Here is a 19,762-nt window from a genome sequence, read left to right on the forward strand (position 1 = left end):
CTTGCAGGCTATGGATAGATAAGCAAAGCTTGGCAGAATAAGCCCCAGAGGGACGCACTATCTCCCTTTACCTGAGAGGCCAAGGCAGCCAGGATGCTCCTGGTCTGTTCCAAATGACCTTCACTGAATTTTCTAATGGACACTATTTCAGTTCATATGTCAAACATCTGCAGGTTAAGGATAAATGATGCTTTTCTTTAGCCTTTTCAGACAAACAAAAGAAATTTGAGTCAGTTGTGCAGGGTTTTTAGGGAGAAAATTTTCTGGTGATTGGGAAGGATTTAAGTTTGATGCAGAGTGTAGAGCCACTGCATCCAAACCTGCTTGTGATAGTTGCCACTGAAAGTTGAACACATGTAGTCTGTTATAACTGATGCTTTTTGCCATTTTGAGGTGCTCCTAATACTTAGGGCTTAAGAGCTTCATTGCAGCAAGTCAAATCTTTTATCTTGATCACATCTGCATTAATTTTCAGAGCAGGCTGACAGCTAGGTGGTTTAGTCTGTTTGGTGTCTTTCTGTTTTTTGATGATTTTCAATATGCACACCAGGTAGGCTTCCCCATCCTTGAAGGATGTGCTTTCTCACCAGGGGGTGTCAAAGCTTTTACAGCTGCCACAGGGAAGCCCCTGGATGAGTACAAATGGTAAAATCAACAGTTCTGCTATACCTGAGAGCAGGATTAAAAGATTCACCAAATGTTTGCTTAGTAATCAGTGGAAGAAGCCTCATCTTCCAGTAAATCAGGACTTGTTCTCCTGATGGCTCAGCCTTTTCTACAAAGTACTGAAAGCACTCTGAGGTGTCCTTGCAAGCTGTGAGTGCAGGTTTAGTGCCAAACTGTGCTTCCATTGGAGCAGCACTCATTAGTTCTGCTGTCACAAACATCATGACAAAAACACAGCCATGCCTGGGAAAATCTGTGACAGGAAATTCCAGAAGTGCAGCAGAAGATGTGTATCCAAGATTCACAACTGTTGTACTTGAGTCAGGGCCCTGCTGCAGAAGGCATCCTGAATTCGTCACCTTTCACTGCCACTTGAGCACAGGTTTGTGTGGCACCTACTGGCTGTGCAGCACAACTTTTCTGGTTTTGTTTACTGACATGAATCAGTAGTATTGATTCACAAACTCCAACCTTCCCATTTCTGATTGTGTGACATTTTCATTGTCAGCTGATACCCAGCAATCTTTAACTGGGCACCTTGACAGAGCCCTGCCTGAGATTCAGCAGCTTTGTTCAGCTCTCAGGCAATCCTTGTCACAGGTACCTAAAGCTGCTGTAACTGTGGCAACTGCAAGTGATCTCGACATTGATGCATTCGAGTTTTTCATTTATTAAAATATCAACTGTCTGTTTTTATTCTTGTCTCTCCCAGGGTGAATTTGTGGAAGATGGGACTGAAACCCACTTCACTGTTGCTGACCACAGCTGTTGCATTAAGGCTGTCAGTAGTGGGAAACGAAAGGAAGGAATTATTCATACCCTTATTGTGGACAACAGAGAAATCCCAGAGGCTGTGGAATAGCCTCTGCTTAACTGATTAGGGTAGGACTACAATCAGGAATTTTCAATTACTGTGGTAATTATTTTAATATGTACTACTTGGTACATCTAGTTTGTGCTGGGCTTATTTTCTAGTTTCTGTACACAAAATTATTCTTTTTGAGGACCAGATGAAAATAATTACGTACAACCTCTTATATTACCTGTTTTTTTTTAAAAAAGCTATATATATATATATATATAGAATATATAGCATATCACTACGTGTGGAGAACACTGGTGAAACAGAAATTCTATGTCAGGAAAAATCATGCTATAATAAAATGAAAGATAAATATTCAGTAACACTGAATCCTTAACTGCAGGTGTATGTGGAGGGAAGAGAAAGCCTGTACTGGGTACAGGAGTAAGATGTTAAAAGCTTTCTCTAGAATTATGTTTTCTATTAAACTGACTATGGACCTTTTCACATACAGTTAAGGGAAATTACATAGTCAATAAAAAGGTTAATAATTAAATACATAGTTACCAATACTTGTGTTACAGTATTAAATTAATACTGAGTTTGAAAACTGTTCTCTATTCCCACTAGGAGCAAGATGTTACATTGTGCCAAAAATAACATTCCTTTCGGTGGTCTGGAAAGTGATGCTGTAGTTCAGAAACTCATTACTGAGTTTTTTCAAAAAAGAAAATAGAAGAAAAAAAGAATTCCTGCCATGAAACCCCTTAAAAATATCTCTTGGAGCATGCTGACATAAGAACTTACCTTTGTTCAGTGCTAACAAATCTTAAATGTACAACTGTGTGTTTTTATGGCAGTAGTGAGTGAATCAAGAAATATAAGGAACAAGGGGACAGAAATGGAAAACAGTTGATTACTTTAATGGAATAGTTAAAATAGGAATAGACTAATTCTGTTTTCAGAATTGCAGCATAATTTCTAAGAGCAACCTTTGGACTTGAGAGCAAAACTCTTGTGTTAGAGACTCACACTACAAAACTACCTTTGAAACAGCAAGCATAGCTAATCTTAAAAATAATTTTAAAAAAACCCAAAATATGAATATATTAATCTAAAAGTTTGTTTTGCAATAGTTGAAAAATATTTCCACTTGTAACCTCAGAATTCAGAATTAAACTTTTATAACTTTTATAACTTAATTTCTCTTGGACTTGTGAATGGTTCCTAGCACTACAACTACTAGCTCAGGAGTTGCAGGTGCAGTACAAGCATTCTGAGATCCATTAATAAATTATTTTGAAAAGTTTTATTAAATCCTAATTTCATCTGTGTTTTAGAGATCAGACTGCTCCCCATGAGCAGGCTTTCCTTGAGGAGGTTTCCAGGTCATTAAGTGCTGGACTGAATCCCCTTTTACACTGGAATTACTGTAACAGCTCTTGGGCTTTTCTGTGTATTTGCTTCAGGTCACTGCAGAAGCAATGTGGGGATTCCTGGCTACAAGGCTGACAGTGTAATCTTTAAAAGATGTTGGTAAAGGTAGATTAATTGAAAAATAATTTCAAGCTGTAGCTTGAACCAGTTCTCTACTATTTTGTAACCTTTCAAAGACATTGAATGCTGCTGAGAAATCTGAAGCTCATGTACAGTACAAATCACATTCTTAAGACTACAGAAAAATACAAGTTGCAGATAGTGACACTCATATTTTTTATTTTGAATATGTGCATCTACAGTGCTTGAAGTAACTAATAAAAATGTACAGCAGTCATTGTAAGAAATCATGAAGTATTGCCTCATGATTGTCATAACTGTACATAATAGCATGTCCCTAAGCAGAAAACAGCTCTCATCTGCTGCATTCTCCTATCTTAAGTCAAAAGAAAACTTAAGGCTCAAAAGGCACAACCAAGATTTCTTGTGTTTCCCTGATATATGCAATGTGTCAGATTAAGAAAATGCAGTGGAAGAATGAGAGCCTACACAAACATCAAGCATTTAGTCACAAGCTGAGATCACATTAAGGAATAAAGTCAATTATCAGGTCTGTTAAATGCTAATGTTAAATGTTGCACTGGATTTTGGAATGCTTTCCCTTCTGCTTCCGTTCACAGGTAATTTTGTCCTAATCTCCTTAAGATGTTAACTTGCTTTCTTGTTCACAGATATTTCAGAGAGCTTTTCAGGAAGCACTCTGACCATAGCACACTACTAAGCAGAGCATCCTCTTAATTGTAAGTGCTCGACTTTGTTCTCAGAGGGTCTTCAGCATAGCTACAGTTCTGCTCTGTTCCCACTGAGGATCCTGCTGGTTTCCTCCAGGAGCTACAGTGGGGAACAAGTCAGCAAATACTGTGGAAGGGCTGCAAAACCATTGAAAATGACAAAGGTCTCAGGATAGTACAAATTATCTACTAAACTGTCATATAATGTAAAGGCATCCCCACTCAGGGCTGGTGGCATAATACAAGATGGCTGGCCTGTAATGTACTTGCCAGTTACTACATCAGCCTCAAACACGTACATTTTAGAATCCATTTCCCATGTAGCTTTATCCTTGGTCAGGTGCCTCAGGTTCTTTGTAAAGTAGATGCCAGCTCCATATTTTTGTTCTGGAAAGAGAAAGAAAAATTTTCAGAAGAGAAAGCACTTAGCAGTTGGTTCTTTGAGGGTGGTAGTTCCAAGAGACTGCTGCTTGATTCTGAGTCACAAGTGATGTGACTGCTCCATGTGTGCCATCCTTTTGGAAGTTAATTTTCATGGAGTGCCTCTGATGCTTGCACTGACCTCCCACTGAAACCATGAGCAATGACAGCTGATGGCCATTCCAGTTAACTGCTAACTGTTCAGATTTCTCTCTCAATGCAGTGATTGAATCATCAAGCTCTAAAGGATTTATATAAAATAAATACATGACTCCCACTTCAGTCATCATGTACAAGGGACTCTGATAAACAATAAAAGGCAGCAAGATCTTGATAATGTAAACTACAAAAAAGATTTATATGAAAAATGTCACATGAAGTGCTGTTACAGTATCAAATGGAAAAGTGCAAAGAAATTAGACCATCATCTTACTGCTTTTAAAGTTTGGAAATGTGCATGCACATTACACAGACAAAGAAGGCAAATGTCCACTTTTTGAACAGTTTATTGCTTGAAATCCCAATTCTGCAATTGACATGCAAAATATCACACACCTACTGCAGGATGAAGCACTGAATGCTTACTCTTCCCCTTTATGAAAGCATCTGTCTGCTACAATATTTCATGGATTCACAACTTTCCTCCAAGTGTACTTTACTCCAAATGGAAACTCAAGCAGTGAAATCAGCTGCTGTCTCTGACCACACCTGGTCTGAGCAGGGGCCTGGGCTGCATGACCCTCAGAAGCCCCTGCCAGCCACAGGGTTCTGTGGTGCCCTTGAACATGCTTTAGAGCACCAAGCTACTGAGTGCATGTTTGCAGCAGTTACATAAGGACACTGACTTTCTTTACAGTGATACCACAAAATAAAACTTGGACATGGAATTATGTGCACACTAATAATTCTGTCTAGTGTTTGGGCTAGGCTTGAATTCAAGTTTATCTTCCTAGAGCCTTGCTGGCTCTACAGTATCAGGAAACCTTACTGTATATAATAAAGTAAGCTCATATAAATCTAAATACAAGTAAAAACAGTTCTTACTGAGGAATGCCATTTTTTCTAATTTTAATCTGAGTTTAGTATTCAGTCACTGTTCATTTTGATTATAGATGCCAAAGGAAGTTTTTACCTTCTGGTGGAGAATACATCCTGTGAAATCCAGTTTGGCAAACTGAGCCACAGAACTCAGGAGGAACATTCTGGTACAACTTTTGAGTTGCTTTGGAGCTACCATCTACTTTTTTTTTCATTTGTTGGAATGCAGCAGATAGAAGTGGATTATGTATCTTTTCAATCTGTAAGATAAATAACAGCTTAGCATAAGCAGATAGAGACTAATTATGAAATCCATAAGTGCTTTTATTGAGGTTGTGTTCTTCAATGCTTTAGCCTTTGCTTTAGCCTATAAGCATGGACCACCGAGTGCACAAAGTATCTGAAGTGTGCAACTGATCCAAAGAAAAGAATCATACCACTAGCCCATGCCTCCCCCACTGAAATCACTGGGAATATTTCCTGATGTACTGAAGAGATTAAGTCCAGCTCCTGTTCAGTAAAGCAGTGATACCCAAGAACGATTCCAGCTTTAACACATAATCACATCACAACTCTGGCACATTTTTAGTGTCAAGCTCACAAAAAGAAAACAGACACTGAATTAGTGTCCTGGAATACTGTACTTAATTTACCCTACCAATCTCATATTTCTCTAGAATTCTATAGAGGAGCATTTGAAGCATGAAGTACGAGGGAGAACATACAGTACAATTAAAAAGAGTTCTCAGAATTTAATCACTTTTTTGAGTGACTATTTGCATTACATTTAAAATACTATTAATTCAGATTAAAGACTGGATCTGTTTTAAGGATGAGGTTGATTTGATCTTAATTTTTAAAAGCAATGCATTGAAATAGGTAATTGATTTTTTTACGCTTATATGAAATATGTTAGTTCAGATATATAAGCTGAGATACAGTTTCTCCATGAATATCCTCCTTACCCTGAGAACACGAAGTCCAGCTTTTTCAAACTCTTTCTGTCTGTCTTTAAACTCCTGGAGGTGGCAGTCTACCGGTGAAATTGGGATGTACTCAGTGGTACTTGTCATGTGAAAGTCTCCTGAAAGCTGGCCTGCTTCTGCTTGGCCTGGATAAGAATAAGGGAGCAACATTTTCATATACTGTAATGCCTGAAGCAAAGGCAAGGGAGGCAGATCCACTACTTTAGCTGGTGGTTTAATTAGGAACAAAGAATGTTAAATGTTCTCTGAAGTAATGTCAGAGGCTAATATTGAGAGGGACTAGTAGATACATACAAAGATGTATGTAAATGTATTCTGGTTTTCTGCATTTATTATAAAGAAACCAGGAGAGAAGAAACTAAAGAAAAGCAATTTATGATCTCCATGACACCTCTTCACAGCTGAGCTTTCAAATAAAGGTATCTATCTTGAATGATTATCAAAACACAAATTAAAATTGATCACTCAGTAGCTTTCTGTAATGCCATTAGTTATATCAATTGTTCAGCTCTGCAGAACAAGTCCACTGCTGAGCCCTGCAACAGTGGTCCAGCTGTAGCCAGCAAGAGCTCAGCAAAGGTGTGTGTTAATGAAGTGCAAATTTTGTAAATCCCCAGGGGCCAGGCTTTAGGGTGAAGGCATCCTGGAGGGAGCTCCACTCAGCTGGATATCCATCATGGCCAGCCCCTACTGGGAATGCTGCCACGTGAGAGACCACAGCTAACAAATGGTCTTCCAGGGGCTCACACGGTGAAAGTACAGGGATATCAGCAATTAAAGCAATATTCAGTATGTGTGTGTGAACTGAATGTATCTCTGTCCCCTCTCAGCAATACAGAGATCTGTTGCTTCATACTTAACCTTGTTTAGGCACTTATTTACTTAATTAGTGTTTAGGCACTATTTACTTTACATACACATTGAGTAGAGCAGTTTCTCTTGTTCAGCCATGGCCTTCTCTTGCACACGAAGCAGTAATTCTTCAGCTGTGAGCACTGTATCAATCAAAACATCAGGAGGGCCCTGAAATTCCAGTTTTGCTCGTCCATCTCTCACTTCTTCTGACACACATACACTGGAAGGCTGGTGTCGAAAGAGTTCTGCAAACTCCTCTTTTCCAAAGCAAAAAATGTAGTTGTTTTTAATAACAGCATGGGAACCTTCCTGAATTTTCATTATTTCTTGGAGCCACGATTCTGCTGCTCCCAGTGCTGTGGGCGTGCACCCTTTAAGTTCAATCACAGGTTCACTGCTTGCAGGCTCTTTTGCAGTCTGACTGCCTGACTCTGTCCCTGGAAGATATATATATATATATATATATATTTTTAATACAAGTGCATTGAAAGAGAGAGAAGCTTTCAAGGGCTGACACAAATTCCTATTTGTAATCCCAGCTGTACAGTGCAAGAAACACACTACTCTTCTGGTATGCTCAAAAAAGAGATCAGCTATGAAGAGGTAAGATTTCCAGGATACACACACACATATGGAGAATTTATCTGCCTTTCACTAAATTACTTCAAACAAATTAGGCAATGACAATGGATTTTAAGTCTTAAAAGGGTCTGCCCAGTTCCACTCCTATAAATGTAAAAATACAAAGTGCTCATGAGTTTTTGCTTCCTCCTCTCCCCAAGACTCATATGTAAATACTAAGTTCCCTATTTTAAAGGGAATTCTGTGATTACAGATTCTCAAATTGGGAGTACTCATTTACATGAAATGCCCTTTTTGTTCATTACTTACCCAAAGGATCACTTCTGCTTTCCAGTTTGCATTTTGCTGAATAAAATTTTCTCAAGACAACCTTGAAAGATAAAAGTTTAGGAGCAGTTTGCAATTTCTAATCAAATATGCAATTAATATCTTCAAAACACTGTTAGACAAGTAGTTTACAGCCCCACCCCTGATTCTGAAATTGTTAACACTGGCATTTGTCAGCTTTTCCCAAAATGTTATTCCTGACAATATCAAATGCATTCCTGTTCTTCTGCATCTCCTAAGGTAACACACCTTACACACTGAGTGGCACCTTTACCTGCTCCTTGTGGTTGTGGCCTATGTCATGCTACCACATAAGATAAAGGTGTTCATTACTTGCATTTTAATGCTGATGCATCTTTACTCAGTTTTAAAAGCCAGACTATTCTCCTGCCTGTCTATTTGAAAAGCTTCTATTATGTTAGCTCATATATGTTGATAGTGTTTTGCCTTCAGAGCTCCATACAAAAAACCAAAACTGACTGTAAATATTTACTGAGGAGGAATATTTGTTCATTAATTAGTTAAGAGTAGGCTCCTTCTTATACATTCACTGACAGACATGAGAATTTTAAAGCTCTCTCCCTTTTATCACACTACAGGCTCCAGCCTTCTAGTTTAGTGAGGAGAAAATAATTATTTACAAAGATTGAGTATCTGTTAATGAAAGTAATAGCTTCACAAAGAGACCTGCTGCCTGGAGTCACTGTTAGTACAGAACAGACTATCATCACTTTTAGTCATCTATGGAAATACTTCTAGAGTTTTCTGACTTCCTTATGGGTAGTTAACAACAAATTGGTTACCTCATAGGCAGCACGGTCACCGGGGCAAATGACAAACTGCACTTCTCTCTTCTTCTTAGGATGTACCCTGGCAAAATTTAAAACTGCTTCAATCATGGTGTCTGCCACTGTGTCAACAGGCAGCTTTGGTGACCAATTTATTGGAAAAGACACTGAGGGACATGAGTTTTCCTGAAAATGACCCAGGCATCTTTTCACTGCATCCTTCAATTCCTGCAGGAAAAACAAAGTCCTTCAGTCCTCACATCACCCAACATGAGAATGCACTGAGATCCAAAGTAAGTGATCATCACCTCAAGCTGTAGCACCGGGTGCTGGTACTGCAATAGCACATGCAGGACAAAGGTAGAGAGCAGCTGATGGGTTCCCATTATCAGGGGCTCCTTAAAATGTGTCAGATGTCTAAGATGATGATGAACTTCCTTCCGAAAAGCTGGATCCTCTTTTTCCAGCAGTCTTGAAGACTGAGAGGAAAGCCCATCCCTGGCATTCATGAGGTTAATAATAGCTGTATTCTGCAAGGAAAGAGTGTAAATTTCAGTGTACTACAAACTGACTATTTGCAAGCCTTGCTATTATAGAGAGCATTTTTTCTAAGCACAATTCCTGTACAGAGACCTGACTGCCACAGATCAGCTGCTTGAATTTTCCTACTACTTACTACTAGAGCACTGGAACACATCAAAGTATGCACTTTGCAGTGCCAGTTCAGGAACCAACAGTGTGCACAAAGCTGTTCCAGTCATCAAGAGCGCACTGAACAGAATTATTACTCTCACTGTCTAAGTGACCCACGTGCCAGTTATCAGCAGGAGAGAACTATGGATGTGGCTGTCATCCCAGCCTCAGGGTAGCAAGGACACATCACCAAATAGCAGTGGCAGTACACATAAGGGAACTGCAAAGCTGTGATTGTTTCCAATACAAATTGTTTCCAATGGAAAAAGCAGATTCCCATAGTAGGTGCCCTGTATTTAAAATATCAAAACCACAAAAAACTTGTTTACAGAATGCTGATAACAGCAGTAATTGTTCTAACCTTAACTGTTGAATATTATCTAAAGACACAAGAACATGTTTTCTTCATGGTCTTGAGGGCATGTGCATCTTTCAGTGCTGTAGAATTGGTTAATAAAATTCCCTGCAAGATCAACTTTGCAATCCTTTGTTCTTACACCAAAAAACCAAACTTCCTTTTAAATTATGATACTTCTTTAAAATAAAAATGTATTTATTTTTAAGATATAGTATTTGCTAAAAGTAAATGCCATTCCTGTGATGTACCTTGCAGTCTAAGAGAACTCTGTTGAATTCCTATGACTGAGGTCATCTATTTTGCATCAGATTTTCTAGCTAAAAAGTTAAACAATTCAAGTAATGCTCTATTTAAAGGTAAGGTGCACATCATCTGTGTAAGTTATTTTCTGCTGTTTCAGTGTTTGCTGAATAATTCCAGTAATGGAGTTACACGAACATAAATTATAGGAAAAAAAGCAAGGCAGGAAATAAGAGACTACTTGTCTGGAGTACATTATAAAATGTGAACTCCTACATAATTAGAAGATAAATCTTAACACAGAGATGTATTATTAAATCATTCAATCTTTATCTGCTTCCTGTTATAACAGCATGTATACAAAAACAAAATAAAAACATTTCAAAGTTCCATACCCATTTAGACAAAAACCAACTCCTTGCTACTATGATTTAATTACTATGTGTAAATTCTCGTCAAACTGACAAGAAAACCATTTAGTGGACTGATACAAAATGTGTTCTGAACTCTTGGGCTCCAAATCCTGCAAAGACTTGGAGGCAGCACCGTGTTGCACAAATGACAGGACAGACTCACCTTCAGATCTTCGGGGTGCTGTTCTATGATGCGCATGCGAATGTTTTGATGCACGAGGTGAGGTGAGCTTAGTGCAGCTGGCACAGTGTCTTCAAGTGAACTGGTATCACCCAGAAACTCTTCACAGGCCTTCTTTATTGCTGCCACTGTAGACTCCTCAATGTTCACCAGGCGGATTTCCCTGAGACTGCCTGGTGGATTTGTCTCAACAAACTCCTTTACAGCCATTACAATCACTTTAGAACACAAATCAATTGGGAAGGCATAGATACCTGAACTCACTGCTGGGATAGCCACAGACTTTAAAGCTCTTCCTGGAGCACTAACATAACGCAGAACATTCAAAATAGCATTGTGAAGCAGATGACAACATCTTTCCTTTTCGCGAATATCCCACCTTGGACCAACTGCATGAATAATTACTGTACAAGGAAGCTTCCCTCCACCTGTAACTGCTATGTCACCAACTTTGACTTCTCCATAGCTACGAACATAAAGCTTGCTTTCCTTTTCTATTTCTGGCCCTCCAGCTTTTACAAGGGCAAGAGCAAGACCTGCTGCATGTTCAAGATACCCATTGGCTGCATTCACCACAGCATCGACCTTGTGTCTTGTGAGATCATCCTTATAAACACAAACGTCAATGCCCCACTTTACTTTTTTCCTGTATACTTCACCAGTGCTTTTTGCTGCTTTTCTGAAGGCCAACGTACAAGCAAACCTTTTGGAAATGAGATTATTTAGACAGTTTTCTCTTCTCTTAAGAGCTTCATAGGCATCTTTACTGATGGGCATCATCAAATTGACTTCATCCATTATGAAATTTGACCCTAGGACACAGAATATAAAGTGAAATAGAAGGTATTACTAACAAAACATTTATTTTTGTCTAGAAGTGTGGTTTATAGCTCTCAATTTTATCCTACTGTCATTGCTAAACAATATTTTTTTACACACTCTAATCTTTTCTCTCCCCTTTTCATAGGTTTAGAGAACCCAAGGAGGTTCATTTAACTGTGCCATAGAAATCTTATACTGAGTTTTAATTCAGTGAGTCTATTAGTCTGCACTTAAAGCCCACAAGCAAATTCCTTCTTTGTATGGAACTTCGTATGAACTCAGAAAAGCTTTTAAAAGCACATTTTAAGGAACAGTTTTTACAGTATTACTATGGCTATAGAGCCCTCTCCTGGCAGATGTCAGCAGTACTAAACTACAGCAGTTATGTTAATTAGTTTAAATCAATTTGTGTGAGTTTAGTTGAACTTTCCTCCGGGGTATACTACCTGCTTGTAAAAAGTCAGACGTTTTGCACTTATAAAGTATACATGCTGACTCATTAAAAGACATCTGAGCTCTTGCTTTTAAAAGAGAAATGCAAGAAAGTCCTGTTGAAGTAATTAATAATAATGTTGATTCATAACTGTGTCTATTTCACATTAGTTATGAATTTCAGGTTGCTTTTGGCTTTTGTTTTCCAGTTTGCTGGCAGTAGCTGTCAGTTTTCAACTTACATAAAAGTACACACTCCGCAGATGGCAAAACGAGAGGCTTACCTAAAGCGGGCTTCCCTCTGAGGAAATCTGAAACGTAACTCTATTGTAACAAAAAGAGAAAAAAAGGAAAAGAGAAAGTAAATGTTACAAGCAATAAAGTACGTGACCTGCCTTCCTACAAGAGAGATTCTGCTGCAAATCAAACCAGCACCAGTTTTCGAACATCTATACGAAGTTTTCTAGTGTTTAAAACGCTGCTGGGAGCTGCGGGAGCTCTGCGGGTGAAGTTACCCTCAGGTTCCTGCAGCTCCGGCTGACTCTGAGCAGTGCGAGGCCGGGCGGAGCCATTCCCGAGCGCCGGGCCACGGGACGGGACTGCTGCGTTCCCCTCAGCCCCGCCGGGAGCTCCCGCCGCCCCCGGAGCCCTGAGGCAGCCGCCGCCCCGGGCCCCTGTCCCCCTGCCCCGCTCCTCTACCTGGACGATCCCCATCTCGCTCAGGGCGGATCCGCAGCGCTCGGGGCTGCGGGCGGAGCGGGAAGCGAAAGCGAAAGCGAGCGGCGGAGCGCGAAACGAAAGCGAAAGCGGGCGGCGGGGCGGTGTGGGATGATGGCGGCCGCGCCGCTGCTGGTGCGGCTGAATCCTGCGCCCACCCCCGCCGACAAGGCGATCCACAAGCTCCTGAAATACTTCCAGTCGGGAAAGCGGTCGGGGGGCGGCGAGTGCAGCGTGCGCCCGGGCCCCGAGGCCGGCACCTACTGGGTGGACTTCTCTAAGGAGCAAGGTACGGGCCGGGCGTGGGGGCGGCTGTGAGTGGACTGGAAATGGCCGCCAGGCACCATTTAGTGTCCCTGGGCAGGGCGGCTCTGGGGCCGCGGGTGGACCATCACGTTTGCAGGTAACTTTATCAGCCCTATCTGCCTTTGTCCAAATTAAGAAAGGGTCTCATTAATGCATATAAATATCCTAAGGGCGTGCCAGACTTTTCGGTGGTAGCCAGCCACAGGACAAGGAGCAGAGGGCATAAACTAGAACACAAGAAATTTCACCTTAACATGAGGAAGAATTTCTTTACATCGAGGGTGGCAGAGCAGTAGGACAGGCTAGCCAGGAGAGTCGTGGCGTCTCTGTCTCTTGACACATTCCAGATGACTCTGCCTTGCTCCTGAAGTTGGGTGGGATGATCTCCAGAGGTTCCTTCCTGCCATAACAGTTCTGTGATTCTGTCATTCTGAAATTACCACAGATAGGAAGCGTGTGGAATCCCGCTCAAAGCACACCTTGGAACTGGATACAAGATGCTGCGAGATAGTCATCCTGCCGGGAGAAGGGGCCCCGGGCAAGAGCCGGGTTACAGCGCACGCCTCTGCCGGCCACAGCAAAGGCACTGCCGGCCCGGCCCTGCCCCAGCAGCAGCAGCGGGACAGCGGTGGCTGTGGGGCCACAGCAAAAGAAGACCTTACCAAAAAGGTGCATCAGGAACAGCAATGTCACAACCTGCCCCACTTGTAGTTCCATGAGTTCTTTATGTTGCACTTAAATATTTTGTGTCAAAAAAAAAAGTCAATTATGTGATCTTAGATAATGGAATGGGGGCCAGGAGTGACATTTGAGTGCCAGACCAGAGGTCAATCTACACATGTTTACAGGAAGCATGGTTTCCAGCCTGACTCTGACAGGTGCCAGCCTCTATTCCCCAAAGCAGCACTCTGGCAGGTTTCAGGGGTAGTGTGCACCAAGGGCTGCTCTCAAAAGGTAGAAGAATTGTCTGAGATTTGGGTCCTTTCCACCTGCACCTACTCTTCCACCTACCTTTCACCTACTCTTTCCAGCCTTCCACCTACTCTTTCAACATGGTTTGCACCTTGAGGCAACCCTAATTATCTCCATCTCTTCAGCATTAAAAAAGTCTGCTGTGATGCGATGTAGCACCGCAAACATGATTTCAGACACTTTGAACCAAAAGTTACGCAGAAAAGATCAGCTGTGTTTAGGGATATGGGATAGGGCAACATGGTGTGGATGTGGCTCATGATATCTGGCTTAGAGGGCTTTACCCTGTTCTGCTTGGTAACATAGGTGTAGCTTTTGAAGTATAGCATGGGTTAACATAGTGTTTACCTGGCATCTATACTGCAAATTTCCCCATCACGCTGTCTGTGTGAAGTACAGAAGGGAATGTGTTCATTATTCTTTTTCAGAATACTGTTTTCTGCCCTAACTCTTGGAGTTATTAAAGCATGACTTCTGGGAAAATTTTAAAGAAAGATAATGAGTGAAAATATTTCAAAGTCGTGTTAAAACAACATGTTTTAACATGACTTGTAAGTTATATTTCATTGCTCTAATATTAATAAGAGCAATGAAATATAACTTACAAGTCATGTTAAAACATGTTGTGTCTGTGTAACCTGGCTCTAAGGGGATAGATACTATTTTGGGTCGCAGTCTCAGCCTAAATAGCAGAGTTACTGTCTTTCCTTCTGCAGTGCTGGTGACATTAGGGCATTTCATTTTTGCTGCTGACTTAGAAGCAGATTGTGCTATTTGCCTGTTTGTACTGTTAGTGTATGTGACATAAAAGAAATACTGTGTGCAAACTTGTTTGTAGTAATCTGGCACTACTGGGATGGACAGAGCTTCTCCCTGCTGAAAATACAGAAGTAGCCAGCAGAGAACCTTAGAGAAAACTAATGTTGATGTGTTCTTGTCTTTTCTGTAGATATTTCTTACAGTATCTGCTACTTTGAATACCAGTATGTTCACTGAAGACCAAAGGGAGAAAATTACCATTATGTGTCCAAACTTAAAGAGAGAAGGAAGCCCTGGTGTGGATGGCTCTGAGAAATTGACAGGAGATTTTACAGATATTGAAAAAGCTTATCACTACTTTGAAGATATCCTTGCAGGCAAAGACCCAAACCAGGATTTTTCACATTCTGAATGTAAGAATGGTTTGAAAGACGAAAATGGCCTGAATACTGAAGAAACAGTTGAGTTTACAGTTGTGACAGCTCTCTATGAATATTTTATTCATACCCACAAAGAGGAAATCAGAGAACTACATGAAAGGTTTGGAGCATGTATAAGAAGTAAAGGTCACGATGAGCATTACACATTCATATACATATCTTCCAATCAAAGTCCTGCATTGTTACAAGCAGCTAGTGATTCTTTTATCAGAACCTTCCAGGAAGCTACAAAAGATCTGACGCAGGAAAAAGTTCCCATAACAAAGATTGACACATTAGAAGAGACAATAGTAAAATTAAATAAAAAGTTTAGAAATCTTCTTGCTAAAGAGGAAGGGAATCAGTTGCTACTCCGAGGTTCAAGGAATGAGATTTCAGCTGCCCAAATATTTCTAGCAGGGGAAGGTGAGAACAACCAAGCTGAAAAGAATATGAAAATATCATCTCAATGGTACAAATACAGGGATGGAATTGAAATTGATGCTTCGGTGTTTAAAATGTTGGAAACCATACTAAGCGAAGAAATTGAAAACATAAATGGCAAATTTGATACACTGGTAGAAATAAAAGAGAAGTCATATGGCCAGAAGGCCGTAATATTTAGGCCTAAATCTGAAACTTCTGATATGTCATCACATGCTACTGAAAGTTTTATCAGTGCATTTCAGAGTGCCTCTGCTATGTTAAGAGAAAAAGGCATCAGCGTGAAGCTTTCAGAAGATCAGAAGAAAACTTTAGGTGTGCTGCCTAATGCTAAGAAATTTGAAGACCTTAATGTAAAACTTCAGAAGAATGAAGTTGCTGAAAAGTACACGAAGCCCCTTCTTAACACTGAAGGGACACAAACTATAAATAGGGCACCACTGTCCTCTGGCTTCAGCTCTCAAGAAGCTACAGGAGCATCTAAGTCCAGTGATAGGCAAAAGAATAACCTTTCTTCTGAGGGACAGACTCGGGCAAAGACAGAAGAAAAAGAAGATGATGAATGTCCAATTTGCAGGGACAAAATTGAAAATAAAGAAATATTAGAAAAGTGCAAACATGCATTTTGCAAAGCTTGCATTGACAAAGCCATGGTTTATAAACAAGCTTGTCCAGTTTGTAATACTGTCTGTGGAGTCCTGACAGGAAACCAACCAGAGGGAAGAATGTTAACTAGAACTAACAGTTCGTCTCTTCCTGGTTATCCCAATTGTGGCACCATTGAAATTAACTATGTTATGAATGGTGGTATTCAAACTGTAAGTATGCTTAAATATTTCCTAAAGATATTTTCCCCACAACAAAACCAATATTGAATACAAAATTAATTCTTTTCCCATTACTTGAATGCATGTTCAGGGAGGACATTTCTTTATTTTGTACAAATCTGCAAGTGTTTAGTTCAATCTTTTTGGGCATGATTAAGTTAATACAGTAGGAATGAAATAGTCAGATGATCAGCCTCCATTTTATATGCACCAGGACAGAGATACCTGTCTTTAATTTGTACAGTGGGAGTAACTGAACTGAAATCTATGCAGTGATATCATGTAAGCAAAATATAATGAGAATTTCTGGGATGTTCTCTTTGCTGTGGACACCAATGGACAAAAATGAATAGTGGGCTGGTTTGGTGAGAGCTTTCCAGGTGAGATATCTCCTTATGTTAATGTGCCTGGATTCATGACTAGGACTGAGAATGGAGTAAATTAAAAAAGTCACAGGTGCAGCACCATGCATTTGGGAGAGAAAAGAGGGAAAAACAAATTTAAAACTAGCAATGGGTGCATGAGTGATGACAAGAAAGTGTGAATGACATTTGTACGAAATAAAGTATCTAAAGAGAAAAAACTCAGAATTAGTTATCAGTCATGCTATGTCCTTCTGAATGATTTATGATATACAGAGTGGGTTTGTTTTGTTTTTCTACAAAACAGAGCAGCCACCCAAACCCAGGGCAGAGTTATGGGCCAGTTCGTCGAAAAGCATATTTACCTGACAATGAGGAAGGGCGAGAAATTCTGCAGCTCCTCAGAAGGGCCTTTCGACAGAAATTGATTTTCACAGTGGGGCAGTCACGTACTACTGGTGCACAAAATGTTATCACATGGAATGATATTCACCATAAAACTGCCATTGATGGAGGACCTACCCAGTAAGTAGTCTTGTCTTTATGCAATACTGTTGTTACTCAGATGTGTCAGGAAGACTGCCTTGAATATCTTCCACATTTAGAGCTTTCACTAACAGAGTGATTGTGGAATGCCCTATGGATCCAGATGTTAACCACCTTCCCCTATTTGGACAGTTGGAACAAGGGTGATCTTAGTGTTCTGCTGCCCCTCAGACTACTCATTCCCCAGTGAGTTTGTAAGGTACTTAGTTAATAACTGCTTTGATTAGAATCTACAGGACAGCAAGCTTTTGATGACACCTAAGGTTGGATTCCTGATCTATGCCTCTCCTGTTACCTGCTGTTCTGCACCAGGAGGTGCTGGTCCATTATGATCCTGGTAAAGATGGCACTCATCATGTTGTAAAATGTGATTTGAAATTCTGCTTAGCAGAGCTAACAGCAGGAAGTGAGATTGTAGTGCAGATATGGTCGTGTCCTTTTAGATGCTAGGAGCCAAGTGTTGTGCAGCACTTGGTGGGTCAGAACCCAGGACACAGTGCCAGCCCCAGCCATAAAAAGGGTTACCCCATTTTGGCCATTCAAGCTGTGAGAGGATTTTCTGAGTGGGTAGATGACCGCCCTATCCAGTATTTCTTGAGGATGTGCTGTACTTAAGTGAAAGGAGCAATCACCAGGACAGAGTGTGAGCTGCCTGCAGCAGAGACAAGGGGGAATCTTGGACCAGTCCTTTCAAGCTTGTTGCAACCTGTAAGGGGTAGGTGGTATCTTGCAAGCTTTAAAGGCTCATGTCTAGATCCTCCTGACTGGGCTAGGATCATTAAAAGAGCAAAAAATATCAGTTTTACTTTACTCTTCACTCTGTGCAAATCCTCTCTCTTGCTTATCACGTGCTTCATATGCAGTTCTGGTGTTGCACTACTTCAAGTCCAGAGGTGCCATTGTCTTTCTGATTTGAAGGCTCACTTGGATATGCTTCAGGTCTGATTTTCTTTTTAAAAGATATATACCCAAACACCCTATCATTTGGAAGGGAGACCCCAGGCAGCTTTGAAAATCAAGTTCTTAGTATCAATTTGGACAACAAAATGTAGCAGCTCCTTAAGTTTGTAGCTTTATGGTGTCTGTATCGTTTCTGTGACTGGCAATATGGGTCTGTTTTCTCTCTAGGGCAAGAACTGCATAAAATTTCTAAAAAGACTTTGATGAGATGGTTTTGTAGAATTGTCAAGTCCTTCATTACAGAAATAGCCCAAACAATTCTTCTCTTCTTCTCCTAGGTTTGGTTACCCAGATCCTTCTTATCTGCAGCGTGTTCGATCAGAATTGAAAGCAAAAGGAATTGAATAAGGGAATCTATCAACTCTCAACTCTTAAGTGCAATGACTAAACAAACATATAGCAGTTAATGTGCTATTCAAGCTCTGAGGGAAGTTGCTTTGTTTAACTACCTACCTAAATTGCTTGTATTTCACAGTTAGCTAAGAAAAGTAATCTTTTCTCATCAAACAATGTACGTTCTTTGCACAAATCATTTACTTCCTATATATGTAGCCTTTACAAAATTTGGTTCTTGGGAGTGTAGTATCAGTTCTGTTTGCACTTTGTGTATCTTGCTTTACTAGCAAATCTAATTGGCCCTTTTCCTCACAACTCTCCAGTCTGATTTCCAAAACCCCTTAGATCCACTACTTTTATTAGATGAAACATTTCTCTTAGCTTTGCATTATGATGTCTGCCAGCATGGCTGGCATCATGTAACCTAATCTAATCTAAATCTAAAATTTGTATACAAATTTGTATGCAAATATGTAATCTAATCTAAAATTTGTATGCAGCTATGACAGTGTTAGCTGTGATAAGGTTATGGACTTTTGCTTATTTTCACGGTAAAAATTGCCTTAGTGATTTGGGTTTTGCATGTGAAATTAGCCATGGATCATGTACAAGTGGGTACATGGATGCTGAGCTCTGCAGAAGTGCTGAATGCTGAGAGCTGTGTTGGAGCTGTGGGAAGTAACAGTGTCTGTGTCCATATCTGACAGTGGGCTCCTGGTTCTGTGCCTGCCATTGTGCTTAAACTTGACTACAACTTTAAAATCACTTTTTCAACTATAAAACTGTATTCTTTCAATTGCTTCCAATATAGGTTTAAATTGTATCATAAAGATACTCTGCAGTGCTTAAATAACCTGCTAATTACCTGTGTGGTGGTATGTCACACAGACATGATTTTTAGTAAGTTGAACCATTTCTCTAAGGCTACTGAGGACAACTAATAAAGAAAATACAAAAATACCATGTGTGTTTCTTCTGTACGGGTTTTTCCTCCTTTTTGCAATACATATAGCTGTATATATTTTTTAGATTTAGGAGCTTCCCTGCAACACCATGTTTTGGGGCAGTTTGGGCTCCATGCCACCCCTCTTTTTTAAAATGTATTACTTTGGGTTTTTTTATTATTTTAAGATTCCCACACTGTCAATAGGCACTACAACTTTGCCACCTTGACTTTCAGGTTTAGTAAGAGTGGGCACCATTTGGTTTCCATGTGGGTTGGGATGTCTTTCCCGCCCTGGTTTTGTGTTACTGTATTTGTTTTAATATTTTACATTATTCCA

The 19,762-nt window shown here is 40.2% G+C and overlaps 3 protein-coding genes across 10 annotated transcripts in view; 2 read left to right on the forward strand and 1 right to left on the reverse strand.

Moving 5' to 3' along the window:
• FAIM (Fas apoptotic inhibitory molecule) overlaps positions 1–8,905 on the forward strand; it is a 13,414-nt gene extending 4,509 nt beyond the window's left edge. For 3 of the 6 annotated variants that reach the window (XM_005487945.3, XM_005487946.3, XM_005487942.4), the window contains one exon: positions 1,379–3,842. In XM_005487945.3, coding sequence (XP_005488002.1) covers positions 1,379–1,528 — 150 coding nt within the window. In that variant the 3' untranslated portion in view covers positions 1,529–3,842. Of the gene's footprint in view, positions 1–1,378; positions 3,843–8,766 lie in introns of those variants that run through there. The other 3 variants (XR_012581915.1, XM_026793997.2, XM_005487943.3) reach the window with 3 other exon arrangements.
• Positions 2,199–12,616, reverse strand: PARP9 (poly(ADP-ribose) polymerase family member 9). Of its 3 annotated transcripts, XM_074547958.1 has the most exons (11): positions 12,347–12,518; positions 12,116–12,155; positions 10,560–11,389; positions 9,001–9,222; positions 8,708–8,920; positions 7,887–7,947; positions 7,058–7,432; positions 6,120–6,265; positions 5,249–5,414; positions 3,996–4,083; positions 2,199–3,834 (listed from the first exon to the last, which is right to left on the reverse strand). In XM_074547958.1, the coding sequence occupies exons 1-11, from the start codon at positions 12,401–12,403 to the stop codon at positions 3,726–3,728; spliced, it is 2,307 nt and encodes a 768-aa protein (XP_074404059.1). In that variant the 5' UTR covers positions 12,404–12,518; the 3' UTR covers positions 2,199–3,725. The 3 variants fall into 3 exon arrangements, with proteins under 3 accessions (XP_074404059.1, XP_005487996.2, XP_074404058.1); XM_005487939.4 differs by lacking the exon at positions 12,347–12,518 and adding an exon at positions 12,531–12,616 and having other exon boundaries at positions 2,199–4,083; XM_074547957.1 differs by having other exon boundaries at positions 2,199–4,083.
• A 43-nt stretch (positions 12,617–12,659) lies between these two features.
• Positions 12,660–19,434, forward strand: DTX3L (deltex E3 ubiquitin ligase 3L). Its single transcript, XM_074547959.1, has 5 exons — positions 12,660–12,837; positions 13,300–13,523; positions 14,776–16,266; positions 16,945–17,162; positions 18,422–19,434. Exons 1-5 carry the CDS (start codon positions 12,660–12,662, stop codon positions 18,489–18,491), a joined length of 2,181 nt encoding a protein of 726 aa, XP_074404060.1. The 3' UTR covers positions 18,492–19,434.
• Positions 19,435–19,762: the final 328 nt, after the last annotated feature.

This window comes from Zonotrichia albicollis, chromosome 10 (genome assembly GCF_047830755.1).
Source record: "Zonotrichia albicollis isolate bZonAlb1 chromosome 10, bZonAlb1.hap1, whole genome shotgun sequence".
NCBI classification, from domain to species: domain Eukaryota; kingdom Metazoa; phylum Chordata; class Aves; order Passeriformes; family Passerellidae; genus Zonotrichia; species Zonotrichia albicollis.